Source organism: Bos javanicus, chromosome 10, assembly GCF_032452875.1.
Source record: "Bos javanicus breed banteng chromosome 10, ARS-OSU_banteng_1.0, whole genome shotgun sequence".
Taxonomy (NCBI): Eukaryota; Metazoa; Chordata; class Mammalia; order Artiodactyla; family Bovidae; genus Bos; species Bos javanicus.
In genome coordinates this window covers 36,591,721-36,613,261 of record NC_083877.1, presented here as the reverse complement: position 1 = coordinate 36,613,261, position 21,541 = coordinate 36,591,721, and the positions used below count along the sequence as shown (strand labels likewise).

The 21,541-nt window shown below is 50.5% G+C and overlaps 1 protein-coding gene across 4 annotated transcripts; it reads left to right on the top strand.

Moving 5' to 3' along the window:
• The first annotated feature begins 5,066 nt into the window (after positions 1–5,066).
• On the top strand, positions 5,067–21,541 carry RPAP1 (RNA polymerase II associated protein 1). Of its 4 annotated transcripts, XM_061430825.1 has the most exons (26): positions 5,151–5,182; positions 5,749–5,802; positions 5,917–6,173; positions 6,446–6,594; positions 6,874–6,963; positions 7,405–7,525; positions 8,368–8,589; positions 9,456–9,635; positions 10,629–10,744; positions 11,361–11,459; positions 12,358–12,459; positions 12,679–12,846; positions 12,977–13,159; positions 13,284–13,418; positions 13,514–13,684; positions 14,108–14,265; positions 14,730–14,888; positions 15,042–15,243; positions 15,670–15,779; positions 16,022–16,217; positions 16,389–16,541; positions 16,752–16,897; positions 17,466–18,222; positions 20,541–20,717; positions 20,859–20,918; positions 21,024–21,541. In XM_061430825.1, exons 3-26 carry the CDS (start codon positions 5,993–5,995, stop codon positions 21,174–21,176), a joined length of 4,188 nt encoding a protein of 1,395 aa, XP_061286809.1. In that variant the 5' UTR covers positions 5,151–5,182; positions 5,749–5,802; positions 5,917–5,992; the 3' UTR covers positions 21,177–21,541. The 4 variants fall into 4 exon arrangements, with proteins under 4 accessions (XP_061286810.1, XP_061286808.1, XP_061286809.1 ...); XM_061430826.1 differs by lacking the exon at positions 5,749–5,802 and having other exon boundaries at positions 5,067–5,167; XM_061430824.1 differs by lacking the exon at positions 5,749–5,802 and having other exon boundaries at positions 5,085–5,182.

The following is a 21,541-nucleotide window of genomic DNA, read 5'->3' as shown; positions in this document are numbered from 1 at the left end:
AGTGCTGTCAGAGTTGGATGGCGGGGGCCTGAGTGTCCGTTTAACTGAGAGCTCAGGCAGTCTTCTGAGGCGCTGTGGGTCGGCTTTGGGACTCTCCTAAAGGAAAAGTCTAGATCCGTTCCAGAATCCACAGTTTCGGAGCTCGCGCTGAGTCGGATCAGGGCAGGCAATAGTCTAGGGCTGAAGCCAGATTCACTCGGGCCGCGGCTACTGCGGCAGAGTGGCTGCTGCAGCCCTGCGCTTGAGCACTTGTCATTTCTCAAGGTCCTCTCCTCCAACTCTCCTCTCTGGAGGCGACTTCAAGTTTCCAATGAAAGGAAATTGTTGACTCTGGCTGACACTGGAAAGACCGCTCCTAGAGGATGTTGAACTTGGAGCCCAAACCTGGCCTTTTAACTTCCTCTTCTCCCCTATCCCAACCCTGCCCCCCATTATTTCCTGAACTCTGATGAGAATTCCAGTCCAAGGACCATCCTTGGCCACCAGGCAAAATGGGTTTCTGGAGCACATGCCTCTGCATTCTCCACTCACACTCTTTCTTTCTTTCTTTTTCTTTGTTTGGCCACTCCAGGCAGCACATGGGCTCTTAGTTCCCCTACCAGGGATTGAACCCATGCCCCTGCATTAGAAGCATGGTCTTAACCACTGGATCACCAGGGAAGTCTCTATCCTCTCACAGCCTTGACAAACTTCCTACCTCAGGTACCAGCCTGAGGGGCAGGGTACTGTCCCTGTGGGGCCTGGTGACTGGAATGCCTGCCTCCTCTACCCCTGCTTCTGAACCCCTCTCAAGTCTTAGTATTTCTGCTTGCAGAGTAGGGAGGACACTGGAGTCCTGGCCTTCAGACTTTGTGCTCCTGCATAGAGTGCTTGCCTTCCTGAGCCCTCACAACCCACTCTTACCCGTCTTTCTGTCTCTCTGGACACAGTAAAGAAACATTCTTTAAGGATATGTGAGCAGGTGTGATTTTGTGGAAGAGGTGTGTAGGTGGGTGAGAGGGTGTGCATTATGATATATGAGGGAGGGTGTGCATTTGTGCAAACCCTAAATGTGACTGACGCTTTGTGGGTGGATGGGGAGAGGATGTGTGTGTGTGACTGGAGGAGGTTGGCTGCCTGTGCAAATACATGCCTGCAAAAATCTCCCTTCCTTTTGTAAATGCATTGCTTGGAAGGAAACTAATCAAATCAACAGGAAATGTATTTGACCTAACATAGGAGCAGATGTCCAAGTGGTTCCTGTTCTCAAAACAGAAGCAGAGCCAGCTATGATCTATCCCACCAGAGAGGAAAGGCCAGCAGCAGCCCCTTATTATGCGTGGAGCCAGGTTGGGCCTTGGCATCACCCTACTCATGTGAAATAAGTATCTGCCCATTCTCTGCCTTTTACAATCCATGACTGTCCAAGGAAGTCAAGGAGCAAGAGAAGATAAAGACAAAACTAGAAATAAAAGCCACCTGCCCATAGCAGCAGAACACCTTGAAAATAATTTCTAGCAGTCTCAGGAAGTAGCTGCTTCAGCTTTCTCAGAGTTAGGACTCCTCCTCCATGAGAGAACCAAGTCACGGGGTCATGGCAGTCTTGCTGGCCCTGTGAGCAAGGCTATATTCTTTCCCAACTACTGGTTAAAGAGGTTAAGAGTTGGGAAGTTTCCTTTAAGGAATGGGGCAGCCAACAGAATCTGTTCCTCATCGCCTTAGAGAAGCAGGGAATCTATGACTTTGGGGTTTGGAGGTGTGATGTCACAGGCGCTGGGGACTATTGCTATACCTGCCAAATGCCCCTTGCCTGAAATCTGTAAATCAGAAACAGTGCCACACCTTGCTCAGTTGACGATAAAGCAAAAAAGTAAGTTTCTAGGAGAGACCACATTCTGAAAGGGGGATTTTCAAATGAGCAGATTTTTTCCCAAAAGTAGATTTAGGAAATAGGAAGAGAGCAGTAAGTCTGGGGTTTCTGAAATAGCAAGTGAGTCCAAATATGTGGGAAAAAAACCCAGCTGTACTCTTCAAAATTTCACTAAGGGATAGCCCTGAGAAGAAGAGTGTAGTAAGTATGTGTGTGTGAATACCATGTATCTGGCTGTATAGTTCTTTTTTTGAGCTGCTTTAATAGCTACATGGTAATTTAGGCTATTTTAAAAAACTTTTATTGTGAAATATTTTAAACATACACACAAGTAAAACAGTATAATGAATCCCCAAAGTACCCTTTACTCTTATTCGATGATTATCTTAGCCAATTGTGTTGTATTATTCCAATTTATTTTTATCCTTTTGCTGGAGTTTTAAAACCAAATCTTAGCCATATAATTAATTTCAGCTGTAAATATTACACTGTGTATATGTAACAGGCTTTAAAAAACTCACCCATATATAGATTCAGATAGTTACATATAGAAATATTTATCAACATGTGTATATGTTACACATACACACATATTCCCTTTGTCAGCTGAGAAGGACCCAAAAGCAAGACACTCCAGTAGCAGTGAGTATATCTAGCACCCAAATCTTGGTTTCTAATAGCATTTTCCAATATAAGAGAACCAAGGGTCCTTGGAGAAATGGCTGATTCTAGGACTGGGGCAGGAAATATACAAGATGAGTTTGGAGCATTTTATAGTACCAGAAAGTAAGGAAGTGTTCAAAAACAAAAGCAGAAAACACAAATCAAGCATATACACACAGGGAATTCTGTCCAGTGGTTAGGACTCCAAAGTGAGGGACCTGGTTCAATCCCTGGTCACAGGACTGAAATCCCACAAGCCACACATTATGGCCCAAACACACACACACACACACACACACACACACGCACAATGATGGGGTATATCAAAGGGTCAAATATAAATATATGTGAATGACTATAATTTGTTAATAATTAAAAAGTATATTGTAAATTAAGAAGTTAATTCATGGAGAGCATAGACAAATCTCCCATGCAGGATTACAAATAATTTATAATTTAAATATTACAAAGGTACTCCAGCCTCAAAGAGGGGGAGGACTTCAAACTTATAACCTCAGTCTAATCATGAGAAAATCATCAGATAAATCTAATTGGCGGGATATGGCACAAAATACCCTACCAGTACTATTCTAAAGTGTCCAAGTCATCAAAAAAAAAAAAAAACCCCAAAAAACCCTCTATGAAGCTGTGAAAACCAAGAGAAGCCTAAGGAGTCATGACAATGAAATGTAATGTGGTATCCCGGATGGAACAGGAAAAGGACATTAGGGAAAAATTGAGGAAACCTGAATAAAGTATGGACTTTAGTAATACTATGTCAAATATTGGTTTATTAATACCAACAAACCTACCATATTAATGATAGATGCTACTATGTTTAAGATAAATGGAATGTTTCTTTCTTTATAATCCTGTAAAGCTAAAGCTATTCTAAAATAAAGTTTACTTTTCAAAAAGAACCACATCCATACCCAAAACATTAAAAAGAACACATTTTATTTATTGACTTGTTTATTTAGCTGCACCACTCGGCTTGCAGGATCTCAGTTCCCAACCAGAGACTGAACATGGGCCATGACAGTGAAAGCACTGAATACTAACCACTAGACCGCCAGGGAACTCCCCATACACAAAAAAATGTTTTAAAAATACTTAATAGTGTGTGTTTTAGATTTAGTTTTTCCAAACAGTCTCAAAAAGTGTCATTTTACAGTAGGTTTGTTTGAATCAGGATACAAACAAATCAGGACCACATATTTAATTAATAGTCCCTTAGTGCAGTTAGACATGATAGAGCTAGACGCTTGACTAGATTTAGCTTCAATTTTTTTTTTATAAAGGCTTCCTAGGATGTGTTTTACACTTTCAGTGGCATCGTATCAGAGGGCACATTATGCCCAGTGGCCCACTTTCAGTGATGTTAAGATTCATCAGTAGGTTAAAAAGTTGGCCACCTGATCCATCCATCCAAAGTTCTCATCAACCTTTTACCTAATAGTTTTATCAATCATTGATGATCATTGCCTGCAGTAATTATGTCATTAGTGGTTGCAAACAATGATTTTCTATATCCAGTCTTCTTGCATTTTTGGATTCAGTTTCCCTCCCTCACTCACCATTAACTTCTGACCAGCCAGTACTATTTGGATTCCAAGGTTGGCTAAATCCTAGCAGCTGAAATTTACTACTGCAGTTGAAACCAAGAGAGTTAAAGAAGAATTTTATAGAATACGTGGAAAATTGCTAGAAAGGCAAATTCTTGGTTCCTATTAGAGACTGAGTGAATCAGAAACTCAGATGTGGCCCAGAAATCTGGCTTAACAAGCCCTCCAGGTGTTTCTGACGCTGCTAACATTGGCTGTCCTAAGATGGCCTTCAATCAAGCAATGATTTACTAAGGTCATATGAGCATGGCAATATACTGGGTGCTGAGCATGATGGATGCAAAAAAGAAGGCCTGATTTCCCCCAAGGAACTCAAAGTTTACACAAGGGAACAGTGCACATGCCTGTGAAAAGGGAACTGGTGATAGGTGATAGTGGGCAGCATGCTGCCAACATGGCACACAGGTAGCACAGATAGAAGATTCCAAGGAATTCCTTGGGCTTCACCTTTCCTTTGTCCTGGTTATTTTCTTGTTCGGTCACCAACGGCTCTTTGCGACCCCCATGGACTGTAGGCCACCATGCTCCTCTATCCACGGGATAATGCCGGCAATAATACTGGAGTGGGTTGCCATTTCCTCCTCCAGAGGATTTTCCCGACCCAGGGATCGAACCCTGGGGTCTCCTGAGGCTCCTGCACTGGCAGGCAGATTTTTTACCACTGAGCCACCTGGGAAGCCCCAATAATCTTCTTACTCGTCCATAATCACACTGGGGAGGCTACCGTCCTGAGCATGCAGGTTTCTAATGCGCTGCTCCTGAGCTTGGGTGCTGGAGTGTAGCATACGGTTATCCCGGCTGGTGAGTGCGGGAGAGCGTCTGAGTAACTCTTTGCCTCTGTCACTGGTATTGTTTGTGTAGAGAGAGTCTACGTAAAGCTTACTTGCAGGAGTACTTTCCTGTTCAAGCGTCCTGAACACCAAAACGGCAATTCCCTCCCAAGAGTGGGCGGAGCCGGGATGCGGGGCGGAAACTCAAAACCGGCGGCGGCGGAAGCCTGGCCCTAGCGGGGCAAGATGGCGGCACTCAGGTGATTCTAGATCAAGTAGGTGGTTTGGCTGGCGGGACGGACTGCAGGAGATCCCGGGAGAGGTCTCGGATACAGGGTATTTAGTTCTTTGTCGGAGCCTGCCCCAGTGTCTTTGGTCTGGCCAGGGGCGGCCGCGGCCTCTTCGATGCGGAGACCCTAGGCACGGCCCTCCATCTGCAGGCAGCATAGTCTGAGACTCCGTAGTTTCTCTTTGCTGACACGGGTGATCCTGGAGCACCTGCGACCGTAGAGCCCAGCCTTTTAGGGCAGTTGTGGGGCCTGACAGAGTACAAGTCATGGACTGCTTTGGTGAAATTTATTACTAAGTATTTTATTGTTTTCAATGCTATTGTAAATACAGTTGTTTTCTTAATTTTGTTTTCTGATTGTTCTTTGATAGTGTGTAGAAATACAAGTGATTTTTATATATCAATCTTTTATAGCCCAAGGTTTTTAATAATTTGAATACTTTTAAACCAGGCATGTTCCCACTAGTCTGATACTAAATCACCACTGCCTGGCTCTTGAAAGCATTTTTCTTAGGTCCCCTGTGGTTGTTTCTGAGTTTTTATCATCCACAGATTATAAACAACCTAAGTTGGCAGTAAATACTGTTGCTGGACTGTTGGAATAAGGTATGAATGAGGAGGAATGAGTCCACATGAACCCAGGGGAAAGGAGCCTTCTCTGATGCACAAAAAAGAATTGAGGTTCAGTTGCAGAGGGCCTATTATATTTATTGCTTCTAGGGTGAATGAGAGTGAATTCCCTATGCTGAAGCAGTGCTGGAAAGAGTTGAACTAGGGAGGCAGCTGGAGTGTCAAGATGCTGTCAAGACCAAAGCCAGGGGAGTCGGAGGTGGACCTGCTGCGCTTCCAGAGTCAGTTTCTTGCAGCTGGTGCAACCCCAGCAGTACAGCTGGTGAAGAAAGGAAGCAGGAGAGCTGGGGATGCCAACCTGGAGCAGCCTCCACTGCAGGATCATCGGGATGTGGTGATGCTAGACAGTGAGTGGCTGTGGGTATGCGGTTGAAAGGAGAGAGGTACAACCTCAGGGTCTGTGGCTGGATTGCCCAGAACTGCGGAACTCTGTTGCTGCAGCCCCATTTTACATATGAAGAAACTGAGTCCAGAGAGATTAAATACCCTACCCAAGGTGACATAGCTTGAGCCAGGGCCCCATAGCAGCTGCCTTTCTTTCTTTGGCTTCGCTCTAGCCATCAGTCTCTTCCTGGGAAAATATGAGTAATCTCACATCTGGGTTTTTTTCTTTTCTTAGGTCTCCCAGATTTACCCCCAGCTTTGGTTCCTGCTCCCCCAAAGAGAGCCAGGCCCAGCCCTGGCCATCTCCTGCCTGAACATGAGGACCCTGAAGAGAGGCTGCACAGGCACGATCAGCACATCACTGCTGTCTTGACTAAGATTATTGTGCGTCTCACCCTGGTTAAGTGGAGCAAGGCATCCTAGGGCAACAGGAATGTTGGGTGTGGGTGGTGAGCCTTACTGAGTAGAGAGTGATTCAGAAAGATGGGACTCCATCCCTCTGCAGTCAGGTTGGGGGCTGGTTTAGAATCACTGTGCCTTAAGAAAAGTGGGTTCATGACTCCTTAGGGTGAGGTTCTAGTCATACAGTACTAAGGTTAATGGGATAGTGTTGAGCTTGGAGATTTGTCTATATCTTGACTGCTTTGTACTTTTTTGCTGCAGGAACGAGATACAAGTTCAATGCCTGTGAATCTGCCTGTGTCCAGTGGCGTTGCTTTCCCTCCTGTATTCCATCGCTCACAGGGGAGACAGGTAAGCAGAGGTCACCTTAGATGGTGTTTAGGGGACAGTCATGTGAGCATCATAGTCCATCTTCCCCAGGTAGATAATCTTAATAGTGATAAACAATTCCATTGTTAAAACAGCACAGCACTAAGCACTTTATATGCATTACTTCATTTAGTCCTCATAACAGCCATATAATGTAGGCATCGTTATCTCTATTTTTCAAATAAGAAAACTTATAGCTTGTCCTACACCACACATCTAATAGAAGAGCCAGAAGTCCACCCCAAGTCTGTCACACTTCAAAACTTGTGCTTCTCTGGAGCCTTGCTTTTTCTGAGGACTAGGGTTGTGACCCTTGGAGATTAAGTAAGTCTCTTGTACCTCTTTGTTCCAGCAACATCAATAGGTTGAGAAGAGAATAGGGTAATGAGCATCTGTCACCTGGGTTTTCTTTTTGCCCTTTAGGGGAAGCCAGTGACAGCTGGTAAGAGAAGCATCTTTGCCCAGGAAATTGCAGCAAGGAGAGCATCTGGAGCCAAGGTCTCACCAGTTAGAGAAGTTGAATCTATCTTGGACCCACCAGAGAGTGAGTGGGGATTGAAGAGACTTGGTCTAAGCTTTTTGGTAATACACAATCATCGAGTCATCTCTGGATATTCATCTTTCCTGCTTCAAACCTGAAGTGCATTTGAGCCATCTAAAGAGGAGCTGTCCCATACTCTACTGAGAGTATTGAGTGTGGGCAGCTTGGGTCCATATCTGGGTCTTAGGTGCAGGCAGAGGACAGGTCATTACTTGACTATAGGAGAGAAAAAGGGGATAGAAATGTCTGGTGTGTGTGTGAGTGCGTGTTAAGTTGCTTTAGTTGTGTCTGACTCTTTGTGACCCTGTGGACTGTAGCCCGCCAGGCTTCTCTATTCATGGGATTCTCCAGGCAAGAATATTGGAGTGGATTGCCAGGCCCTCCTTCAGGGGATCTTCCCAACCCAGGGATCAAACCCAAGGCCTCCTGCATCTTCTGTACTGCAGGTGGATTCTTTACTGCTGAGCCATCGGGGAAGCCTGAAGTGTCTTTTAGAGGCTGTAAAATAAAGATGTAGGCCAAAATTCTTTAGGGATGCAAATTACTAGAGAAAAACTGGGGGCAGACGTCTAGAAGCAGACGTCTGCCTAGACATCAGAGAAGCGTCAGTGGGATGTTTCTGAGGGGAACCTCATGTAAATCCAAGGGGGAAAATGAATACATCACCCCAAGCCAGGCCCAGAGTGCCTGGAGTCATGTGTCATATTCCGGGGCGGGGGGGTCTCCACTCTGTGCCTGGGTAGACTCTGGGACCTCTCTCTGTCTCCAGAGCTAATGGGATTAGAGAAGAGGCCCAGGAATTCCAGTTGGAGTGAGGCAATGAACTAATCGTATCCTTCTTGCAGGTGCTATGACCTGTGAGGCACTTACACCTAGGGAGTGGGGCAGCCAGCCTCCATGGAACAGCTACAGCTTCCAGGGACCCCATCTGGTGACAGGGAAGGGGCTCAAGAGCCAGGAGGCTGAGCAGGAAGCCCAGACCATCCATGAAGAAAACGTAGCGAGACTGCAAGCCCTGGCTCCGGAGGAGATCCTGCAGGAACAGCAGCGATTGCTGGCTCAGCTTGGTACGGGTACCGGCCTTTCCTGCCAAGACTAGGCTAGGAAGGGATTGCCATTTATTGAGGAAGGCTTACTGTGAGTGCTTTTCATTCTGTCCTCAAACTGTACCTGTGAGGCAGGTGGTGCTAACCTGATTTATTTAATGAAAAATAAAACTGAGGCTCAAAACTTTAAGAAATTCTCCCCCAGGTCACGCAGCCTGGTACCACATCCTGTTAAGGAACACGTATGTGATATAAATCCAGGTCTACCTGGTCTCATGAGTTGTGCTTTTAACCAGTAGATCATGTATACAGTACAGGTGTAGTGTGGTATACACTGTATTCTGGCTGTACTCTAGTACAGCTGCAGGGCACTCTGTTTTATGTGAATTATATGCTGTGCTGTATTACACCTCCCTCCTAGTTTTTGGACACCAAAACAGTAGCGTCAAGTCAATCTTATTCCAAACTATGTATTTAGCACTTACATAGACCATAGCATATATTAGGTTTTTAGTGAATATTTATGCATAAGTAAATAAATAACTAAAAGTGAGAAACTAGTCCCCTAAATGCCTTCTTTTTGGCCCTAGTCAACATTGATTCATTTATTCTTTAGCCCCTTACTTTGGGCCTTGACCTGAAGCCAAGCACAGGGATGGGCAGAAAGGCCTGGACCAGAGGACTGTGAAAAATGGAGGGATAGGTGGGTAGGCAGGTTCCAGTGACAGATGTGGGTCACTGAGGCTGCAAGAGAGCCCAGGGGGCGCATACCCTGGCTGGGAAGTGCCTTGGCACCCACACACAGGCCACATTCAGCAGGTTTGGTGTCTGTTGGAGGCTGGGAAGGGTATGCCTCCAACCACTCCCCTCTCCATGCTCTGTTCTAGATCCCAGCTTGGTTGCCTTCTTGAAATCTCACAGCTGTACCCGTGAGCAAGCAGAAGAGAAGGCCACAAGGGAGCAGAGACCAGGAAGACCCTCTGCTGAGGTCATTGGAAAGGAGGCCATTGCACCAACTTCTGCCAGTGTGCCCAGGCAGGAAAATGAGCTGGAGCCAGAAACCCCAGGTTTGGAGGAGGAGGGGACTTTGGAGGAATGAAAGCAAAGGAAAGTATTCCTTCTCCCGGGTCTGGCAGATGGGAAGAGAGAGAACCTTCTATGTCCTTGAACGTGTAATGCTAATCCTCATGCTTGGCTTGAAATCAGTCTTCATTTGCTCATGCATATATTCTTCCCGCACACACTTCCTGTGTTCCTGTCCTGTTAACTGCTCCTTCTCCCCCTTCCCCGGTAGGAGACAGCACAGTATGATGGCTGAATGGCCCCCTCCCCCACAGACCATCTGCCCCTTGCCTTTGCAATAGCTGCCCCAGCTCTGGCTCCATCCATCCCACGGTTCTCTCTGCCTCTGCTCTCTCTGATGGCAGGATGGTGGGAGAGGAAGGGTCTGATGCAGGTCTTGTGAACAGGCCAGGCCTGAAGCAGAAAGGCCAGTGGGAGCACTCATTTTCCAGGAACTGGATTGCTTTATTAGTGATTAACAAAAGAAGAATTGAATTTGGAGAGCCCTAGGAACCTCCTGCTCGGGGATGTGCTCCAGAACAGCTGAGCAAGTTGGGTGGGGCTTGGGTGGGGAGAGGAGGAGGCGGCAGCAGGTGTGGTCTCAGTGTCTTGCTCTGCTGAAGTGTGGCTGCCCACTCCTCACTGTCTCCACTCCCCTGCTCCTTTGGAAGGTCAGTGCTAGAGTGGAGAACTGGGTTTCCCTGATATCTGTGGTCCTCCCTTCCTTGTTTGCCTCTCTCTCCTTTCTTCGTTATCTCCTCCTCTTCCTCTTTCCCCTCTCAGCACATCTTTGGGGTCAGCAAGGGGCTAGAGCCCAGGACAGGATGTCTGCCATAGTAATCATTCCAGGCCGTGGGCTGTGCCGTTAGCCACAGCTGAGGGCAGAGGCTGCCAGACCCTTGGGCAGAAGTGGATGTGGCAGCCGCTGGACACCGGGGACCCCAATGGATCAGCAAGCTGAGCCCCTCAGGGAAACTACTCTGCTCCCATCTCCCTAGCTCTGGCCTTGCCAGTGACTCCCCAGAAAGAATGGCTGCACATGGACACTGTGGAGCTGGAGAAGCTCCATTGGACCCAGGACCTGCCTCCACTCCGGCGGCAGCAGACGCAGGAGGTGAGGACAGCCCGCTGGCCAATGGGCGCAGTGGGGTGGGAGGCGTGGAGGGCCCGCTGGCCGACGGGCGCAGTGGGGTGGGAGGCGTGGAGGGCCCGCTGGCCGACGGGCGCAGTGGGGTGGGAGGCGTGGAGGGCCCGCTGGCCGACGGGCGCAGTGGGGTGGGAGGCGTGGAGGGCCCGCTGGCCGACGGGCGCAGTGGGGTGGGAGGCGTGGAGGGCCCGCTGGCCGACGGGCGCAGTGGGGTGGGAGGCGTGGAGGGCCCGCTGGCCGACGGGCGCAGTGGGGTGGGAGGTGTGGAGGGCCCGCTGGCCGACGGGCGCAGTGGGGTGGGAGGTGTGGAGGGCCCGCTGGCTGACAAGGGTGCCGCAGGGTGGGAGTGAGTGGAGCTATTGCTCTTGCACCCAGAACTCAGGCCCTCCTCATCCCTCGAGCTGGAGAAACTTCTCTGTGCTCACCCCTCTCTTCCTGCCTGGCCCCTCAGGCCAGAGGATCCCCACTTCGGGTCAGAGGTCCAGGCAGGACCTAAGTCCTGAGAGGCCTGGGGTTACAGTGAGGAAGGACGTGAGGAATTCACTGCTGCCCCAGTGCATAGTCCTCTTTCTCTACCCATTAGAGGATGCAGGCCCGATTCAGCCTTCAGGGAGAGCTGCTGGCCCCCGACATCGACCTTCCCACCCATCTGGGCCTGCACCACCATGGAGAGGAGGCGGAGGTGAGGCTTGGGCTCCAAGGAATACTGGACAGTTCTCAGCAAGAGCTTTTAACAACCATATGGAGAAGGGCGGCTGCTCAGCTGCCTCGACCCTCCAGTGCGCCCATTCCAATTCTTGATCCTGCTGGTTCTAAGGCTTGAAATCTTTCTCCGCGTTCTCTCACACTCCAGTCAGTCGCCAGAACTTGCCAATTCTGTTGTCAGCTCTCCACGTTGCTTCCTCCATCCGAGCCTTGTTCCCTCTTGTCTGCTTAGCCACCATGTCTTCTACTCACTCTGTCCTGTGGTGTGCTCCCCCATGGGATTGCTGTACTGATTTCCTCTGACTCCGTTCAGGCAAATCTTGCCTCAGAAAGTTTCCTTGCTCCGGAAATGCTCCCAGAATAAGGCCCTGGCTCTAAAACCCTGCAGAACAGCCCTTTCCTCCATCTGTCCCTGCTGACCCCACAGCTCTGCCTCCCTCCCTCCTGCTGCACATTCGGCCACCTTCCCCCACACACACCCCCTCTGCTCCTGGACTCCAGCACGCGGTTCCTAAAGCCTGCTCCAGGGAAGCCTTTACCCTTCACTCCATGCCCGGCCATCAAGGGCTCTATCCACTCACTGAGACCACATCACTTTTCCAGGACCGCTTCTCTCTCCTGTGCTTTAGTTGCAAATTAAACACTGATGACTACATTTCCCCCCAGTCTGCCTTAAGCTGTGGTTACTTGTGCAAGTCTTATTTTCTTTACCAGTTTGAGGATTCATGGAAAGCAGAGGCAAGAAACATCACTTACTTTTCTTTGTCTTCGCCTTGACACCCAACTCCATGTATGGCAGATGGGGATTGCCGCGTATTTATTAATGGGCTCTGCCCTGCGTCTTGGCTCCTTCTGACTTCTTGTCCCTGTTCCAGAGAGCAGGGTACTCCCTTCAGGAGCTCTTCCACCTGACGCGCAGCCAGGTGTCCCAGCAGAGAGCCCTAGCGCTGCACGTGTTGGCCCAGGTCATCGGCAGGGTGAGTGGACTGCCGGCCTGGTCCTATCCACCCCCCTACCCCTTAGACTCTCCCACCCCTTGCCCATTTCTTTCTGACTCACTGGTCCGTACCCCAGCTGTCTGTGGGTCACACTGGGAACAGGTCAAACCAGGGTCCTAGATGGGCAAGTGAAAGCCCTAGGATGAAGACTCGGTACCTTCAGCAGATTCAGCAAGGTTTTCTCCTCGTGCTCTCAAGGCCCAGGCTGGGGAGTTTGGGGACCGGCTCGTGGGCAGCGTCTTGCACCTCCTTCTGGATGCTGGTTTCCTCTTCCTGCTGCGCTTCTCCCTGGATGACAGAGTGGATGGGGTCATCGCAGCTGCTGTCCGGGCTCTTAGGGCCCTGCTGGTGGCCCCTGGAGATGAGGTACAACATGCCGAGGAATGAAGCTTCACGGCCTTGTGGTCCCTACTTCCCCCGCTGGCCCTGCCCTCACTGACAACCTGTTTCCTGACCCGATCCCTTCTTCCTCTTTCCACCCCGACTCTCCTCTCAGGAGCTCCTCGACAGCACCTTCTCTTGGTACCACGGAGCACTGATGTTCGCTCTGATGCCCAGCCAGGAGGACAAGGAAGACGAGGACGAGGACGAAGCACCCCCAGCAGAAAAGGCAAAAACTAAGAGTCCTGAAGAAGGAAACCGGCCTCCATCTGACCTGGCCCGACATGACATCATCAAGGTACAAGCGTGCAGGCAGCTGCACCAATCCCGTGACCTCCAGGGCAAGCACATGTTGGGCAGGAGGGGTCATCAAGGCCTGGGGCCCAGCTGCATTTGGCAGCGGGCTTGTGTCTGAACCTCAGGGGCTTCTGGCTACCAACCTGCTGCCTCGGCTGCGCTACGTACTGGAGGTAACCTGCCCAGGACCTTCTGTGGTCCTTGACATCCTGACTGTGCTCATCCGCCTGGCCCGGCATTCCCTGGAGTCAGCCACAAGGGTGAGAGACAGGAGGCAGGGACTGGGCAAAGAGCCTCACTGGGCCTGGCCTCGCCCCTCAGCCGCCCACGTCCCTTTTCCTCCTGGCCCTCACAGGTGCTGGAGTGCCCTCGGCTGGTAGAGACTGTGGTTCGAGAGTTCCTGCCCACCAGCTGGTCCCCCATGGGGTCGGGGCCTACCTCCAGTCTACACAGAGTGCCCTGTGCTCCTGCCATGAAGCTGCTTCGTGTCCTGGCCTCAGCCAGTAGGAATATTGCTGCCCGGCTGGTGAGCAGGACACAGCAGGGGATAGGGGCTTGAGACAGAGCTAGGTTGGGGGCTAAGCATGGCTCTTGTACTTTTAGGCAGCCCAGTCATGCCATCTTTCTCTTCCTAACTGTTTCAATTCCTTAAAAGTACAACAGAAACCCCCAGAAAGGGGCCTGTTGTATCCTGTAGGCTTGCTCTGCACTCATTAGAAAGGCTCCCTGTTCCCTGCACCCAGGCCAGGAGGGCCGCATACAAATAAGCACCAAGCAGCCTTGGCAAAGGTCCCCAGCAAGTGCCCGCTAACAAGAAGGCAGGCAGGAGGGCGGAAGGGAGGGATGGATGAGGTAGTTTCACCTGAGCCCTGAACTATGACCCTGTGGCACCAGAGGGTCCTGGAACAGGGCTCCCAGTGATCCTGATCCCTGGACTCTGCACCTCCAGCTGAGCGGCTTTGATCTCCGGAGCCGCCTGAGCCGCTTTATAGCTGAAGACCCCCAGGATCTGGCCTTGCCCCTGGAAGAAGCCGAGACACTGAGCACTGAGGCCTTCCGCTTGTGGGCAGTGGCGGCCTCCTATGGCCTAGGCAGCGACCTTTACAGGTGAGAAGAGATGATGGTAGGCCCCTCAAGACCCCTCCGGCCCTGCACTCTGGCCTGAACTGACGATTCAGCCTTGCTCGAGGTCCAGCCTCAGAGGGAGGCTGAGCATGAGGAAGAGGTGATTCTGGGAGGAATTAAGACAGCTGGGGCGTCAGGGCTAGCCACGGGGGAGTGGAGCAAGGCTGGGTTAACCACATTCTGTGCATCACGGCATTGATATCTGGGTGAAATCATATTGAAATTCCCTGTAGCATGTAGTGTGGAAGGCTTGAGGGGCTGCCTCCCTCCCCCCAGCCCCCAGCCTCCTTTGAAGCCTCACAGAGTGCCCAGCCCAGGCCTCCCTCCTGCTCCTCCTCAGCCAGCCTGCAGAGGCCCCAGGGCAGGCCTTGCTCCGTGTCTTCTGTCTCTGTCTCCCTCCTCACACTGAAGGGTGGTCTTTGTCTCCCCCTCACCACCACCACCAGGGAGCTATACCCTGTGCTGATGCAAGCCCTGCAGGATGTGCCAAAGGAGCTCAGTAGCCCCCCGCCTCGGCCCCTCGCTCTGCAGAGGATCGCCTCGCTGCTCACCCTCCTCACCCAGCTGACCTTGGCAGCCGGCCACATCGCCCCTGAAAACCATAGGTAGGCCCTTGCCCTGAGCTTCCGGTGGAGAGTCGTCCTGCTGGGAGCTCTGGGATCGGTGGGAGGGCTCCTCCACAGAAAGAGGGTGGCTGGAGCCTAGAGGGTGGTCCGGGCAGCCAGATCCTCACCCGGCCCCTTTTGGCTCTCCTGTAGTCACTCTGCTGAGGCCAGTCTGTTGGCCGGCTCTTCCTCAGTCACTTGGACACAGGTGTCTGGGCTCCAGCCTCTCGTGGAGCCATGTCTCAGACAGACCTTGAAGTTGCTGCCCAGACCTGAGATGTGGAGTGCCCTGGGCCCGGTGCCCACTGCCTGCCTGCTCTTCCTGGACGCCTACTACCAGGCCTGGAGCCAGCAGGTGCGTGTTGCCTACTCGCCTTCCCCCTGCCCTGGGTGCCCTGTCTGTGTCTTAGCGTTCTGCCCTCTTTCTCATGTCTCCACCTGTCCATACCTCCCTCTTGCCACCTTTTCCGCCCTCCACCTTTTCCCTCCTACCATTTTTCCTCTTTCCACCTTCACATCCAGTAGAGCTTCCAAGGAGCCATGTTGGCAGAGGCCAGAGAACCCCAAATAGCAGCTTAGCCTCCCTGGAGCCGTTATACTCTCTCATGACCCCTGCCAGCACAACCTCAGAGTCTTCTCTCCCTCCAGAAGGGTCAGAAGGCAGAAGCCTCTAAACACTGACTCTGGGGATCTTGGAATCGTAGGCTCGGCCTGAGTGCACAGGATCTAGGAGGATGGGGGCTCCTGGGCCATCAGCTCAGTGAATCTCATGGTTTTCCAGCCAGGCCTGTGCCCAGAGGATTGGCTGCAGGACATGGAGCGCCTGTCAGAGGGGCTGCTGCTGCCCCTGCTGAAACACCCTTCTCTGGGCAGCCTGTGGGATTCCCTGGGGTATGTACTATGTGTGTGGTGGAAGTTGGTGAAGGGAGGCAGTTTTGCTCCTTGTGGGGTTCCTGAGTCTAGCTCCCTGGTCCATTCAGCTTGAGGGAGACCTGAATCCCTAGTAGGCAGCAGCTGGGGGCTCCAGGGAACATGGGCCCTGTCTGCATGGCCACCTTGCCACTGACCTTGGTCACAGACAACCCAGCACACCTCAGACCAGAGCCCCCTCGGCTTCTCCACTCTGCCTCCAGGTGCTGCTCCCCTCTGTGCAACCCACAGTCCTGTGCTGTGGCCCCCGAAACTATCTCCAGCCTCGCGTCACTGGGCTGTGCGGGGGGCCACCCCCCTCTCAGTCTGGCTGGCTCAGCTTCCCCCTTCCCGTTCCTCACGGCCCTCCTGTCTCTTCTTAACACCCTGAGCCGGATCCACAAAGGACTGTGTGGCCAGGTGAGTGCTGGGGGCCAAGATGGCAGGATTGCGGGGGAGGGCACCCCTTGGGGAAAGGAGGCCTGTTTTGTCAAACCCTCACTTCTGAGTTTGGCAGGGGACGGGCGGCCGGGGAGCCCCAGAAGGCATCGAAGTCACCTTCCGAATCTGAACACACTTGCTCTTCCTCAGCTGGCCACCGTACTGGCTGCCCCGGGACTCCAGGACTATTTCCTGCGATGTGTGGCTCCTATGGCCGCTCTGCACCTCACCCCCTTCTCTGCGTGGGCCCTGCGCCACGAGTACCACCTGCAGTACCTGGCACTCACCCTGGCCCAGAGAGCGGTGGGTGCCCCTAACCCCCCACCGCCCATGAACCTCATCGTGCCTCCCTGGAACATGTGCTGCTTCTAACAGGCCATGCAGCTCCTACTTTGCTGAAGACATGCCCAGAACCTGTGCCTGTTGGCACGTATTCTCTTCCTCACTTCTGCTCCCTATGCCCCCCTCACCCCCTCTGCCTCCTCCTCCCCCTTCCCCCTTTTCTGTCCACAGGCAACACTGCAGCCACCAATGTCAGGCACCGACGCGGCCCTCTGTCATGGCATGGCCTTGGCCCTGCTGGGCCGGCTGCTGCCTGGGAGTGAGCACCTCGCCCATGAGCTGATGCTGAGCTGTGTGTTCCGGCTGGAGTTCCTCCCGTAAGTCCAGGCTTGGTAGCATCAACTCAGCCCTTTCAAAAAGCTGCTGTGGTGGTTGCCAGAGCAGCTCTGAATTGGGAACCAGAAGACCTGGGCTTAATTTTCTTTCTTCCATGGATTACACTTGGCCTGTCTTGAGTTTCCGTTTCCTCATTAGTCAAGTGAGGATGAGGATAACACACTAGGGTATTATTATGAGACTTCTATGACTGTATGGCTGGAAAATGGTTATAAACTAGCTGTACACTTGTAAAACTAACAGTTACTCAGTGTTTACTCTTTGTCTCGTCCCCCTAACTATATGTCTCTAATTATTTAACCCGTACCATGAGATGGGTATTATCGTCATTATTATCATCCCCATTTTACTATGCGGGAACTGAGGCAGAGTTCTGTAAATGAGCACCTAGGTAACTGTCTCTAGTGTCCATCCTCTTAACTGCCATGTGGCTGATTATTAGGGGGACAGGAAGCAGCAGGATTGGACCTGGGAGCCTCTGGGAGGCCCTGGAGAGCTGGTGGCCTTGTGGGTTCTTGCCCTCATTTTTGTTTTCGGGTTCCGTTACAGAGAAAGAGCCTCAGGGGGTCCAGAGGCAGCTGACTTCTCTGACCGGCTCTCTTTAGGAAGCGGTGGAGACCTTGGATGTGGGCGAGGGGCTCTCCTAGCTCAGGCCTGCCAGGACCTCCCCAGCATCCGCAGCTGCTACCTGACCCACTGCTCACTGGCCCGGGCTAGTCTGCTCGCCTCCCAAGCCTTGTACAGAGGGGAGCTCCAGCGAGTCCCAGCCTTGCTGCTCCCTGTGCCTAAGGAGCCGCTGCTGCCCACTGACTGGCCTTTTCTGCCATTGATTCAACTCTACCACCGGGCCTCAGACACCCCCTCGGGGCTCCCTCCTGCTGACACTGTGGGCACAGCCCTGCGGGCCCTGCAGTGGGTGCTTGTCCTGGAGAGCTGGCGCCCCCGGGCGCTCTGGGCTGTGTCTCCTGCTGCCCGCCTGGCACGGCTCATGTGTGTATTCCTGGTGGACAGTGAGTTGTTCCGGGAGACCCCAATACAACGCCTGGTGGCAGCCCTTCTGGCCCGGCTCTGCCAGCCTGAAGTCCTGTCAAATCTCAACCTGGATTGCCCACTTCCTGGACTGACATCTTTCCCGGACCTCTATGCCAACTTCCTGGAGCATTTTGAGGCTGTCTCTTTTGGGGACCACCTCTTTGGGGCTCTGATTCTCCTGCCGCTACAGCGTCGATTCAGCGTCACCTTGCGCCTCGCCCTCTTTGGGGAGCACGTGGGTGCCTTGCGAGCTCTGGGCCTGCCACTGACCCAGGTACTTTCTCAGTCCAGTAGGACCCACTATGGGCATCCTGTCCTGGGGCTTGGAAGCACTCCTGAGCAGCGGGGTGCTTTGGTGGCCTGAGGTTCTTTATCTTACCTCTTGGGGGCTTTGAGGAGATGAAAAAATACATGAAAAGGATTTATCATGGTAACTGGCATACCACAGGTGTTCATTATTACTAATGGCACGGTTTCTTGCTCCTGAGGTGCTACAGTGTAGACGAGAGATGTACTGAAACCAGTATAGTTCTCAGTTATTCAGATTCTAGGTGTTAAGTCAGGATTCAGAGAAGGCAAAGACCAAAGTGGATTTTCCATGAGGAGAAGGTTTTGTGGAAGAAGTGGGAATTGATCTGGACACAAAAGGTCGGGTAGAATTTGGATTGTTGAGGAAGGACAGAATGTACCTATTGGAACAGCATATGCAAAAGCTCAGAGGCAGGAAGAAATGTGATAGGGTGGGAGGAGGAAGGAGTCACACAGATACCAGCCTGGGAACTTGGATATCAGGCTAAGGAGTTAAACTTGTAAGCTATAAAGAGTTCCAGGCTCTTTTAAGATTTGTTTTTTTATTTCCATTACAGCTTATTTTGATAAGCTTGAAATATAAACATTTTAGTACATGTATAACTATGTATAAGTATAAATATATAGTTTAGATAAAAAACTAAAATATTTTTAAGAATTAAAAAAACATTGTAGAGAATTCTCTGGTGGTCCAGTGGTTAGGACTCTCACTGTAAAAGGCCTGGGTTTGCTCTCTAGTCAGGGAACTAAAATCCCACAGGCTGTGCAGGCTGCATCCAAAACAGGAAAAAAAAAGATAGATTAGTAATAAAAATAATGTTACCGTTATCCATAATCCTACTGCCCAGTGGTGACTTTTGATTTTGATTTATCTTTTTCTAGTCTTTTTATTTTTTTCCACATGGCACAGCATGCAGGATCTTTCTTCCCCAACCAGGGATCAAACCTGTGCCCCTTGCAGTGGAAGCACAGAGTCCTAACCAGGGAATTCCCTCTACCCATTTTCATGGATATGTGTGTGTGTATATATATATCTCTCCTAACCAGGGAATTCCCTCTACCCTTTTTCATGGATATATATATATATAGGCAGCACTGTTGCTCTGTGAGAGCTTTCTCTAGTTGTAGGTGAGTGGGGGCTACTCTTCGGGCTTCTCATTGTGGTGGCTTCTCGTTGCAGAGCACAGATTCTAGGCATGTGGGCTTCAGTAATTGTGGCTCAAGGGCTCTGAAGCACTGGCTCAGTAGTTGTGGCACAGGGACTCAGTTGTTCCATGGCAATGTGGAATCTTCCTGGAACAGGGATCGAACCTGTGTCCCCTTGCATTGGCAGGCCGATTCATATCCACTGCACCACCAGAGAAGTTCTTATGTGTATACATATTTTTATAAAATTGGGATCACCACATAATGTTTTCTTAATTTAATGTTATAAGCATTTCTGACACTATTAAATAGCCTAAGAAATCAACATTTTTATTATATAATAATCCACTGTGCAAGTAGGTCACAGTTTATTAGAACCCCTTAGTGGGCATCAAAGTTTGTTTCTGATTTTTTGCTATTTTAAGTAACACTCTGATAAACACCACTGGACATAAACACATAATCATTCTGCATGGAATTAAGAAAGAATAATTTTTTTAGAAAAATAATTATTATTCCAAAGAACATGAACTTTTGAAAGGTTTGGTAATAGAGTTGAGCAGCTGCATATGACATTTTGAAAGTTTCAAGCAGATTAAACAGGCAGTGGTGGCAGTAGGAATTCACAGCTGCTTCTCAGTTTCCCAGTTTCCACTGCTTTCCAGCTCTTTAGTCTTTTTTAAAAAAAATTTATTGGTGTGTAGTTGATTTACAATATTGTGTTTCAGGTATACAGCAAAGTAAATCAGTTATATATATACATGTATCCACTCTTGTTTTAGATTATTTTTCTGTATAGGTTGTTACAGAATTCCCTATGCTATACAGCAGCAGTTTCTTATTAGTTATTTATTTTATATATAGTTGTATGTATATGTCCCCATCTCCCAATTTATCCCTCCCCCCCCCCCGTCCCCTGGTAACCATGAGATTGTTTTCTACATTTGAGAGTTTGGTTCTGTTTTCTAAATAAGTTCATTTCTAGCTCTTTAGTCTTTAACCTTTGTCCCTTGTGATAGAGAGGGACGGATCTCTGCCCTCAGGATTTGGTTCATATGACTATCAACCCTCCACCCCATTGTCCACTGATACACATCATGCCCTCACCCTCAGCATGTCTCATATCCCCTGTCACAGCTGCCTGTGTCCCTGGAGTGCTACACGGCGCCTCCTGAAGACAACTTGGCCCTCCTTCAGCTCTACTTCCGGGCTCTGGTTACTGGTGCACTCCGTCCACGCTGGTGCCCTGTGCTCTATGCTGTGGCTGTGGCTCATGTCAACAGCTTCATCTTCTCCCAGGACCCAAATAACTCAGTAAGTTACATCCCCATCTCCAAAGGGAGGAAGGGGCCTGCAATTGATCTGGGCCAGCTGGGGAGGAGGGGAAGGCCCAGCCAGGCCAGCGATAGGTACCTTCTCTTGGCCTGGTGCCACCTCTTCTTATTCTGCTTCTAGGACGAGATCAAGGCTGCCTGTAGAAGCATGCTGCAGAAGACTTGGCTGCTGACAGATGAGGTGAGGGGGGCACATCTTGGAGGTGGGAGAATGGAGGGTGTTGGGGAACAGAGGTCTCAACAGGATCTCACTACCTGCTACATAAAGTTTCTTTCTTCTCTGCAGGGCCTTCGGCAGCACCTTCTCCACTATAAGCTTCCCAATTCTGCCCTTCCTGAGGGTTTTGAGCTGTATCCCCAGTTGCCTCCTCTGCGTCAGCAGTACCTTCAGAAACTAAGGATCTCAGGGGTGCTCCCAAATGGGGTATCAGATACCTAGTATAGCTGCTGCAGATGAAGAGATGGATACACTCTCCTGGAGTTACCAACAGATACCTGGCCAGAGAGAAGGGCTTTGTGTCCTCAGAGTGGGCAGGAAACAAAAAGAGTAGAAGGACTGCTTTCCTGGGAGGAAGCAAGCTTCTCGACCTGTTTTGGAGCTGGGTGAACCTACCTGTATATCCTGATAATTGGAGCCCAGAATCTGGGACTTCTGAGGGTCTGTACTGGGAGTGAAGGGTGACTTAGCTATGTCCCCTTGGGGACAAGACAAACCAACTATACCTCTCTTCCTCTGCCTACGCCCTGGCATCAGTGTGTATGAATACTGGAGCTGGGCATTAAAATAAATTTTTTTTTATCTTC

What these genes read in the sequence shown, in the direction of transcription:
- RPAP1 (XM_061430826.1), top strand. Translation starts at nt 5,993, where the DNA reads ATGCTGTCAAGACCAAAGCCAGGGGAGTCGGAGGTGGACCTGCTGCGC. An exon ending in GCGATTGCTGGCTCAGCTTG is followed by an intron (nt 8,590 to 9,455) that starts GTACGGGTACCG and finishes GCTCTGTTCTAG; the next exon opens with ATCCCAGCTTGGTTGCCTTC. An exon ending in GGAATATTGCTGCCCGGCTG is followed by an intron (nt 13,685 to 14,107) that starts GTGAGCAGGACA and finishes CTGCACCTCCAG; the next exon opens with CTGAGCGGCTTTGATCTCCG.